The 12,231-nt window shown below is 39.1% G+C and overlaps 1 protein-coding gene across 1 annotated transcript in view; it reads left to right on the top strand.

Moving 5' to 3' along the window:
- LOC131253001 (protein ALP1-like) overlaps positions 1-11,057 on the top strand; it is a 38,851-nt gene extending 27,794 nt beyond the window's left edge. Inside the window, exon 2 of the mRNA XM_058253815.1 lies at positions 9,730-11,057. Coding sequence (XP_058109798.1) covers positions 9,730-10,778 — 1,049 coding nt within the window. The 3' untranslated portion in view covers positions 10,779-11,057. The remainder of the gene's footprint in view (positions 1-9,729) is intronic.
- The last annotated feature ends 1,174 nt before the right edge of the window (positions 11,058-12,231 follow it).

The following is a 12,231-nucleotide window of genomic DNA, read 5'->3' as shown; positions in this document are numbered from 1 at the left end:
TGGTTGTTTTGCTGTTTTAATCATGCCATTTGATGTGTTAATCATAGTAGAACATGTTAATGTGCATTTTACAGATTTGGGGTGCCATTTTATATTTTTTTAATATTTTTTTCTGTTTACGCATTTATTTTGGCCCTTTTTTTGAAAATTCGAAAAATCATTTTTTAATTATTCTTTTGCTGTTTTAATGATGCCATATGATGTGTTAATCATAGTAGAACATGTTAATGTGCATTTTACAGATTTGGGGTGCCATTTTATATATTTTATATATTTTTTCTATTTACGCATTTATTTTGGCCCTTTTTTTGAAAATTCGAAAAATCATTTTTTAATGATTCTTTTGTTGTTTTAATGATGCCATATAATGTGTTAATCATAGTAGAACATGTTAATATGCATTTTACAGATTTGGGGTGCCATTTTATATTTTTTTCTATTTACGCATTTATTTCGGCCCTTTTTTTGAAAATTCGAAAAATCATTTTTTAATGATTCTTTTGCTGTTTTAATGATGCCATATGATATGTTAATCATAGTAGAACATGTTAATGTGCATTTTACATATTTGGGGTACCATTTTATATATATTTTCATATTTTTTTCTATTTACGCATGAATTTTGGTCCTAAAAAATAATTGCAAACACCTAAATGTAAGATATTTTCATATTACATTCATTCTAATATATCTATCATTGATAGTAGATAGTTAGAAAATTAAATATATGAATTTTGTAATCAAATTCAGGTTATCTGGTTCATAAATTCATCAGACAGTCCGATACAACTTCTCACCAAAGAGTGGACCGTTACACCACCACAAACATGTTCCAATTTATAAATGAATGCATATTTGGAATGCTTAGAATATTCCGGATTTAATCCATATTTTTTCATATTTTTTTAGCAAAAAAAAATTTTTGCGCCGTTACGCCCCCGTATCCGTATCGGTTTTGCAGGTCACCGTTACGCCAACCGATACCGATACGGGACACCTTGATTAGTGGAGTGGATAAAATAAAAAAATAACAGTGGACCCCACACAGTTTACTCAGTACACTAGGGGTACTGAGTTACTCAGTACGCAATCCGCTTCCGTAGTCCGCGTTGTACAAACAGTTCATAGGAGATCAGAGTTACATGGCCCCACCAATAATGTATTTATTATATCCACACCGTTCATCCATTTGGAGAGATCATTTGAGATCACGAACCCAAAAATGAGTGACATCCAAACCTCAATTGGACCACAACACAAATAGCAGTGAGGACAATGATTCTCACCGTTATAACATTCGTAGGGTCCACCATAACGTTTGTTTTCCATCCAATCTGTTCATGAGGTCACAAAGACCTTGATGAATAGGAAAAACAAATATCATACGATCCAAAACTTTTGCGACCCCAAAGGGGTTTCAATGGTGGATGTTCAATATCCCGCAGCTTTTTTCCAGTGTGGTCCACTTGATATTTGGATCTGTCTTATTTTTCGGATAAAGCCTTACGAGGAGCTCGCCAAATGGACGAACGGTTTGGATATAATATGTACCTCATGATGGGACCCACAACTTGGTGACGTCAACACGTCGGTGACGTGCGATGCACCAGCCCGTCCGCTTCTTCTGCATAAGGGCTCGGGGCCCTTTTTTTTCGAAGCAGAGAGGGTTCTGGCGTCTGGAACCCTAAAATCTCTCCCAAATGCCGATTATTTCGACAATTTCGGTGGATTTTGCGGCCAAATCTCTCCAAATCAGAGGCTTCGATTCAAATGGCCCATCAAACACAGCTTCCGATCAGGCGATATTCTTTACAGGTACCGAAATTTACCGTTGAAAGTTTTTCTTTTTTCTTTTATTTTTTATTTTTTCATTTTTTTCGGATAATGATGCTCTCCTAGGTGCGATATCGACGATAATATCGGCCGATATCTGAAGTTTTGGATTTTCGGTATCTTCCGGGGGTTATCGGATGAGTTTCGTCTCGCTAGGGCCCGATACTGATAATATCGGCCGATATATCGATATTTCGAACACTGCCAAGGAGAAGGGTCCGAGCAACTTCAAGGAGATGACAATTCTTTTGTTTTGCGATACCATTTTGTTGAGGTGTGCGGATGGACGACTTTCGAGACAAAATACCATGCTCCTATAAGGATACAAAAGCAGTGGACATGTATTTCCCTCTATTATCAGAATGGAGGGTTTTAATTGAATATTGAAGCTGAGTACACACTTCATGATAAAACACTTTAAACACATCAAACACTCACTCATAGATTTCAAAAGATAAACCCAAGTTATGCGTGAATAATCATCTATAAAGGTGACAATATTTAAATCCAAAAGTGGAGGAAACTGGGGCTGATCCCTAGACATCCGAGTGAACCAGTTTAAAAGGGTGAGGTTTCCTTCCAAAAGAGCTAGGAGAAAACGTAGTGCGACGATGTTTAGACAATTCACAAATATCACAACATAAAAGTTTAGTGACAAATAAGGAGGGAAACAAAAGTCTCAATCTAGCTAATGATGGGTGACCTAAGCGATAGTGTCACCGTGCCATGGACTCTTAATCTAGAGAAAGTGTACTAAAAGCAGCAACGGGTGTATCATTGAGAAGATAAACGCCTCCTCATTCATGCCCCTCACCGATCACTCCCTTCGTCTGTAGGTCATGAAAAAGACAATGAGAAGGGAAGAAAGTAATGGAACAATTCAATGATTTAGTAAGAAAGCTAACAGACAACAAGTTTAATGAAAAACAAGGCACATGCAAGACTGATGACAATGACAAGGAAGGAGAAAGAGATATGGAACCAATCCACCATGCAATAACTTGATAGTTCTCCTTTGTCCAAGACTTGTAGGTGGCATTTGTAGATCTTGGAAGGTTATCCAAAATATACGATACCTTCTCACGGGCTCCTAAGAACACTTTTATAGATTGCACCCATTTAAGATAGTTGTTACCATTCAACTTAATAGAGGTAATCTGCAGGGGGGTGGATTCAAGAGAGCCCATGCCTAGAGATGAGGGCCTTTTGTCGTCCATAGGGGACTTCAAGAAAGAAAAACCGACTCAAATAACTCTCTCTCACTCAATCCTTCAAGTGAATGAGAAATAAACCCCAATCAACTAGCGATCCTCCAAAACAACAACAAAAGCAGTCAGATCTGACTCAAACAAGTGAAAAACGGCTTGGCCGCACGTCCATTTGGGGGTTAAACCTAGTTAAACACGAATTATAGCAAAAATAAAAAAATAAAAAAAATCTTCCATGGTTAGCTTGGGAGGAAGATTTTGGTCCATCTTGAGCAAAGACACTAGAAAAAAAATTTACCGATTTAAGATGGATTGAAGAAAATTTAATTAGAAGGCTAGTTTTCAAATCTCTCTATTTCCGCCAAAACACTATAAAAGGTCTAAAAAACTTTCAAAAAATCAAGGCAAATCTTTTAAAATCAAGATCTATCAAACCTCTTAACTTTTAGCTCAAATGGGGTCCATGCGTCCATACAACGCCGACGTTAGCCATACGGCTACTGACGTAAGCAAGTTGACGTGTCGCCTCTCAACTTGTATGATGCGGAATGGCCTGATATAGGATCTGATACCAAGTAGAAGATGATTAGATGATTAGGGTGTGGAGAAAATAGGAGTGAGAGAGAAGAAAAAAGAAAAAAGTTCGAAAAATGTTTTGTTGACCAACATGCCCTAACACAATGTTTTATTAGAATAGAACATATAGTACATTACAGGAGAAGAAGAAAGTGTGCACATGCACTTCCATTAAAAGAGTCACTAAACACACACACACACACACACACACACACACACTATACACTAACACTCTTTAGAGAGAGAGAGAGAGAGAGAGCAATCAGCCAAAATTGGCACATGATGAAGTAGCAATCTCTAATGCGAAAATTAACTTGTATGAATTAAAGAAGAAAGGAAATTGGAAAAGATGGATGAATAAATCTAGGAATCATAACACTGGATAAAGGATAAAACCAGGGCATTGCACCACTAGTTTTTTGAAGCATCAAAATATAATACGAACCCATAATTGGTATTTAAAAAAGAGTTTTGCCAAAACAACCATGCCTCTACACCATGCAATTGGGTGGGGACTATTGTCCCCAATTGAATTGGACCACTATTTAGGCCATCAGATGGGGACTGCCATGCCCACGATACAACTTGACCACTAACTAGGCTCCTAGAGTCCAATCGAACAACTCCTTGGCCAAAGATCATATATTGGACAACAAGTGGGGCCTACCTGCCTCTCAAAAAAAAAAAAAAAAAAAGAGTAGGGCCTACCTATGACCCTACGTGTATAGACATGTGTGATATGTGGCTTGGATGCGTTGCCTGCATTTTTTATGTTCACACTCATAAAAGCCATCAAAAGAAACTTATGCCTATAGTCATGGGAAATCTCTTTGGCAAGGTACAGTGACAAACATGAATAATATACTTCTTATGGCACTACTTCACATTGTATATGTGCCCTGCCATGTAATGTTCGATGAAGCTCATTTCTATCAGCTTCATTGTGAGCTTCAATGGCAGAGAAGTGTTTTCAGTAGTGCTTATTGCGTAGCGTAACTAAAACGCTATGTTGCATAAGCATAGCTCCCTAGTAGCTTAAGCTACAGGGCTTGTAGTGTTGCATAACATGTAGTGCAAGTAGCGTATGCTACCTGAAATCTCTCTTCTTTTTTTTTATACTGTTTCTACTATGTTAGTTCAATACCTATTTAAAATAGTGGTGACTCATCCCCATCACACGTGACACTACATTAGATTAATCCAGATGTTCACAACCCTAAGTGTAGGGTTGCGATGTAGTAATAACTCGGTAAGACCGAGGTCGAATCCACAGGGACTAAACGTATATGTATTCTGAAAATAACTATAACTATAACTACAAAAAGATCTAAATTGAAATCTAAATAATTGAGAGTAATAGTGAATAATATTTATTAAAACTTATGAGTTTAAATGTGAGAATTATGTTTCCAACGATCCAATTGTAGCTATCAAGATGCTACCTTACTTGATTCAAGGAACATTCGAAATCTCAATCGTCGGACCCGAACTTGATCCGATCCGGAACCAAATCCGGGTCACCTTATCCGGACCTATCCGAAATGTACTCTACCTGATCCGATCCGAGCTCGATTCGGTTAAGAAAACCGAGTCGGATCGGATTGGACATGGTTTGGGTCGGTCCAAAATAAAATAGCCACGAGAACAAGAGGCCATAGTCCTTTTCTTCCTTCCTGGTTGGCTGAAATGCTGCATCTGATAAAAAAGCTCTCTGACCATAGAGAAGGACTTAACCGCAGAAGTCCCAAAATTGCTAGGTTCCAGACATATCCATCCTCTTCTGTCATAGTGCTGCCATGATTATGCAAATATTTCTATCAAACTGGTAAATTTATTGATCTCCTCGTTTAGAAGAAAGCTGGAAGGAGATGTCGTGAATAAAAACTGCTCAGGTTAACTATGGTTAGTTAAAGTAATTGTGATTCAGTTAAAGATATACGATTAAAGATATACGATCAACTGTGGTTAAAATAAGGAGGGTTATTTCATACTCCAGCTGAGTATGACACTTGATACGTAGGCAGTTAGAAATGGCATACGAGGTGTAATTTAACACAAATTAAACCGTTAAAATTATAATACTTGTTGTATTTAAGTTAAATTTAAATTATTATTTTTTTTTAATAATTGTAACTTTAGATTCGTGGATACATTTTTTTGGCAATAAGAGCATTGAATATTTCTATTTTCTAACTGTCCAATAAATATAGAGAATTCTATTATAGAGATAAAAACATTGAAATAAATCCTGACCTTATGGGACATGTCAATTAATTCCAGTAATTTGGACGGTTTAATTTGAATTATTTGCATCCTAATTAAGCAATTTTGAGTAATTTCTAATTGCGTAAGTATCATCTATCACGCTCCAAGAGAGCATCAAATATTTCTTTTTGAATAATTTAAAACTGACTGTTGTTGATGGAGGTAGGATTGCCACACGCGTGTACAAAACCCACCATTCTACACCATCTCTACGCCAGAGTGGTATGGATATGAAATATCCAAGCCGTCAATCAACTGAATCCATATATTTAATCTATAAATAGTTTTTGAAACTTCAGGTGGGCCCCGATTGTTTAAGAAATGTGGACAGCTTAAAAACTTTCCCCATGTATTTTAATATTTAGATTTCTTTCTAAAAAATTTGATCATATGAAAAGTGGACCGAACTTTATTCTTTTTAATTATAAAAATATATTTGGGCCATCATGATGTGTGGATTTCGATATATATTCCATCCCGTTCTTGTGCTAACATATGCATCAGCCCTATGCGCGAGAGTGAGTTTAGAAAACCTATGCTTGGGTCTTGTGGCGGTGGAGTGTCGGATCGTGCACATGAGCCAATACCTACACAAGAAACTAAAGAGGAAGGAAAGGACAATTTAGTAGCCCGCGCATCCACATTCGAATATGGTCCTCGGGTCCCACAGCTATAAATGGCCAGATGGCCGTGATCGGCACCATTCATCTAGTATTAATCCAGATGGACGGTCATAATTAAATATATTACTGATAGGGTGATCTTGTACATGTAACAAAAAGACTTCAAGTCAAAATCAATGATGATGTGACCCTAAAGGAGCATCTGTGCAAAATGAAACTTTGTCTACAATCAGTGGAGCTTCTCACACAAAACGTGAAAATTGCTGACTTCTATATTTTTTACGAATCCATCACTCAGCCAAAAATGATCGGTTGGCATCATTTCGAGTCTTTTGTCTTCTTGAAAAGGGATAAAAGAAGTACTCTCTTTCGAAAAAAAGAATTGGGTACTTTTCAGTACCACCCTCCAGAGAACTGAAGTACATACCCTACTATCAAAGTGGTGTGCTCATCTTTGCCATATTTGCATGAATTCACTTTGTGAGATCGGTCAGGTTGAAAGGTTTCGGCGGCCTTATGCCGAGGCCTCCTCTCTCCAATGATATGCTAATATGATTTCTATTTAGTGGCTTGTCTCTTGTGCGGTTGGGCCCTTGTTTTTATTTTTTATTTTTTTGGCATCCTGTCGATGACACTTGAAGGAGAATGGAAGAGGGTCGCAGAGTAAAAGGATATATTGGAGGGACTGTTAGGAGGAATTGAAGTTCTTTTTATGTTTTCTGAAAACTTTTGCTGCTTGGATTTTTAGTTCCATGCACTTGAACGAAACCAGACACATGGTGATTGGGCACGGTCCGGATCAAAACGGTCCGAATCGGATCCATTTGAATCGGATTCCGGATCGGGTCGGATCAGAACTAATTCAAACCCGACTCGAAAAGATTTCGGATCTGGATGGGGCTACCCGATCAGAACCGATTTAGACCGTCGGTTTGGTTCTGATCGGGTCGGATCCACCGGATCGGATCTGTTTTGCCCAAGGATCCACTTGTAGCTATCAAGATGCTGCCTTACTTGATTCAAGGAACACAATTGGAATTGGAGTCCTATCCTATCCAATTGGAAGATAAAGCAATTTAAATCAAAACTGAACTTTTAATTAACCCAATTCTCAATGGAGGAGAATTGTGATGATTGGAAGGGATTCCATCACCCTACCATGCCCTGGAGACGATGGTGAACAATGGGATTTACCAATCTCACTATCTCAAAACAGGAAAAGAAGATATCTAAAGCTATCACAACATTTATTGTAATTTGAGTCACAATAAATCATAGAAAGTTGAAAATATTCCATTAATATCAAACTAGAAATCAATGAAGTTCAATAAGAACACGAATCAAAGAAAAATAAACATCCAAACACGATACAAGCTTTACCTCTTAGCCCTAGCTAAGAGGTTTAGGCAACCATAGACATGATTGAAACCATCTCTTAAATAAAGCATGAAAAATAAACTAGGAAAGAAGAAAAACTCTTTGGCGGCTGCTTCACCCTTATGCTATGCTTCTTGAGACCTTTTAAAACCCTAGAAGATGCTTTGGAGTATTCTAGGGAGTCCTATTTATAGTTGTGCAACACCAACTTTCACACCGAGTTGGAAAAATCTAGAAACTGCCTCAAATTTATGCACTCTGCGTAATTTTTCAAAATAGACTTGGAGTTTAAAATGCCTCAAATTTATGCACTCTGTGTAATTTTCTAAAATAGGTTCAGAGTTTCAGAATATGCTTTTTGGGGACAATTTCAGGAATATGTTTGTTTTCAGGACGATTTCAAGATTCATTTTCTTCACTTCAAAATTTTTATTATCTTCATTCCTCACTTAGTTTTCTTGGATCTTTGGCATGTGAATTCTTCATTAATGACTTCCAAATCTTCAAATCTTCATTTAGTAATTTTTTGAATATAAATCTTCCTTTTGACATCAATTTCACCTTAAGCTTTCAAAATCACCTCGTACATGAAAACATGCATAATTAAATCGATTAAGCACTATCATGTTTATAAAACCAAGGTATAAATAGGGGGAAATATGTAATATTTCACACTCAATACCAGACCATCCAAATTGTGGTCAATACATGAAAATCAATAGTAAATTTGTTGGACCAGTTATATGAAAATTTGAGATTACGGGGCTTTGCATTTCTCCTTAATAGAACATCAAGGGTTGCACATTATAGCACCATGTCACTGATTTCTTGAAAATGGATGGGTGCACCTTGTGCGTTGTGATTGTGGTTTCATCATATTTGCTTTAGCACCGCTAATGGGGTCCATTCAAAAGAATCTTAACAGGTCTTGGAGGCCCAAAATCTCCGTGGCACATGTGAGATCCCAGCAACTCACCTGGCAGGCCCTGCATTGCAGATGTGCTGGTCCAAAAACAAGCCATTTTGCTTACCATGTGTCCCATAAGCGTACTCCGTACAAAAGAAATGGACTGGGCTGGTCAAAAGAATTGGCCACCATCTGGTCAATTCGAGTGAACTTTCATAGGTCTTGGAGGCTTGCCCCTTCTGCGATGCATGTGAGATCTAAACCACTTGTCTGGCAGGACCCAAATTGTAGATTCGCTAGCCCAAAAAAAAGCTGTTTTTGGGCAATTGTATTGAAGGCAATAGTTCATTTTCTTGATAGTTGGCTTGGGTTGTAACTGTATTTTCTTGGCTCTGTTCTGTATCCTTGTATATTTGTATAGTTTGGATGCGGCCTTTGGTAATAAAACGATCCAATGTTCAAAAAAGAAAAAGAAGAAGCTGTTTTGCTCAGTATGTGGGGCTATATTCATATAAAAGAAATGGACTAGTGAAATAGTATTGTACAACAGTTCACATTCAATTTCACAACAAGGCATGCTAGATGAGGTGATCGACCTGATTTTTGTGTGAGGGCATCTAGGTGGTGGGTATCCCTTGATGAGCAGCTTGGATTTCACACATGCATGACACGTGACATGAATCCCATGGTGGTTCACTCTTACATGACACCGGTTCACATTTCTCTATTTGCTTAGTAGTGATTATGTTCTTGTTTACACTCTTTCAGTTCATTTCATCTGTTTTTATGGATTAACGTTGAGATTGTGGAGATGCATTTTCTTAGGAACACTTCCATTCTTCTCTTTTCTTCCAATATCTCAAAACAATATACAACAGTAGTGTTATCCGTAGGATTGTTTTTGGCAAGTGATACATTGCCTTGTTTTATTCCCTTGCAGGGCCCTTGTCACTATCCAATGGTCCGGATAAGTTCGCGTCTGTCTTCAAGGTTTCGAGGAAGACCTTCAACTACATATGTTCGCTTGTGAAGGAAGATCTGATGGCGAGACAATCAAGCTTCACCTCTTCAAATGGCAAGGTGCTGTCCGTGAACGATCAGGTGGCTGTTGCTCTGAGAAGGTTGAGCTCTGGCGAGTCACTAGTGACCATAGGAGAATCATTTGGCATGAACCAATCAACCGTTTCCCATGTGACTTGGCGATTTGTGGAAGCGATGGAAGAAAGAGGGCTTCACCACCTGAGATGGCCCACCACAGAAGATGATATGAAGGAGATCAAATCTAAGTTTGAGAGAATCCGGGGGCTCCCAAATTGCTGTGGTGCAATTGACACAACACACATCATGATGTGTTTGCCATCAGTGGACCCATCAAACAATGTATGGTTTGATCGAGAGAAGAACCACAGCATGCTCTTGCAGGCGATTGTGGACCCTGATATGAGGTTCCGGGATGTTGTTACTGGGTGGCCTGGCAGCATGAACGACTCAGATGTGCTCAGGAACTCTGGATTTTTCAAACTCTGTGAGAACGGGAAGAGGTTGAATGGGAAGAAGTTGAAGCTGTCCGAAGGGTCAGAGGTGAGAGAATACATAATCGGAGATGTTGGTTTTCCTCCGCTTCCTTGGCTCCTCACCCCTTACCAAGGGAAAGACCTTGTGGGGCCCAGAGCCGAATTCAACAAGAGGCATTTTGCCACTAGGATGGTGGCTGGGAGGGCGCTGGCAAGATTGAAAGAGATGTGGAAGATCGTCCAAGGGGTGATGTGGCGGCCTGACAAGCACAAGCTACCGAGGATAATTCTGGTCTGCTGTTTGCTGCACAACATCATCATCGATATGGAAGATGAAGTTCAGGACGAGATGCCCCTGTCTCACCACCATGATGTTGGTTACAGGCAGCAGATTTGTGATGACGTCAACAAGGAGAATGTGTTCTTGAGAGATAGACTCTCGCAGTACTTGTCAGGCAGATTGCTGCCACCTTGAAATGAATCTGTACGGCCTGTTACTTCTGGTCCCTGGAGATCGATCAGCAGTCAATCGTCCAAACGATTGAGTTGGGTAACAAATAGATTGTTGGGTAACTGTTTTTTAAGGAAACTGTTTGATGATTTTGTGGGAGGGGGACAGTTGAGATGTGATCTCCTCTGCATGTATAGAATTCAACGGCGGCATTGGCTTCGTGCAGTTGAAAAGGCAATGGCTTCGAGAAATGAGATGTAACCTCTATGGAATTGCTTTATATATTCAAGTAATTCTTGGCCACTCGTGAGAGTAGGCATCTGGGAGGATGGATGTTGTTCATCTGGTGGGATCCACTTTGTATGTGCACTGGCCTAAAAATAAGGCCGGTGAAGTCATCAGGTGGGCCGCACGTATGAAAGATAGTCCACAATCAACATACATCCCATCTGATGTGCATACCGGCTTTTTTTCTTTCTGGGCCGTGGCACATACCAACTGTGTTCCACCTGGTGAAGGGCTAGGGCCACCATCTCCCAGGTTTTTTTCTGAATGGGCCGCCATCCACGGCGAGGTGGCTAAACAGCAGTGGAAAAGAAAACATGGGCTCGCACAAGCATGTGTGTGCTCTCATCTGTGCACTTTTCACGCTTCAGAGGGAGTGGCTTTGTAAGTTCAGGACCCACTCTTAAAAAAAGGTAGTAGAACACATGTTTGGTTGAGAGTTCACTCACCGAAGATTAGGATCTTCAAAGTTTGGTCAATTCAAGAAACGTATGGCCATTGATCTCAAATAGCTGGGACAAGGTTATGATGATACAATGCTTTTGGCCTGATAATTCCATAGCTCAAGTGGTAGACTAAGTGAAGGTACCTCGTTTCAATACTCAGGCCTTGGTATCAATTCCGTAGTGGGGGTGGCTAACAGTGGAGTGTGTACTAACAAGCTAACCCAAAACCAAAAAAAAAACAAAAAACAAAAAACAAAAAAATGCTTGGCCTGATAATTCCAATCTTTTAGTGTACAAGTAGGCCCTCATTGTTCAATGGTACACAGGACTGTTGAAGGACTGGGCCTACTGTTGTGGGCTTCTGCCTGGATTTTGGCCCGATTGGGCATGTTGGGTCATTATTCAGCTGTTTTCTTTTTTAAAACAATCAAAGGGTCTGTATCTGTAAGGAGATTTTGAACCAGTTGGGTACTATTCATTGGTTTTCAGGGATTTTTATTTTTTATTTTTTATTTTTAATAGTCAATTAGCGTCTGGATCTGTCAAGGAAAACTGGTCCGGCCTGGCCCATTGGTTCCTCACTATTTAGTGGGTTTACTGAGATTTCTTTTTTCAATAATCAATCCACTTCTGACCAATCGAAATTACAATCCCTGATAAATGACTTATACATCACGCATACTCAGTTGATGAATCCATGAAATTCACATCTCCATGGCGTTAGTCTATACTGAAACGTTAGGGAT

Source organism: Magnolia sinica, chromosome 8, assembly GCF_029962835.1.
Source record: "Magnolia sinica isolate HGM2019 chromosome 8, MsV1, whole genome shotgun sequence".
NCBI lineage: Eukaryota > Viridiplantae > Streptophyta > Magnoliopsida > Magnoliales > Magnoliaceae > Magnolia > Magnolia sinica.
This window is presented reverse-complemented; position numbering and strand designations above follow the sequence as displayed.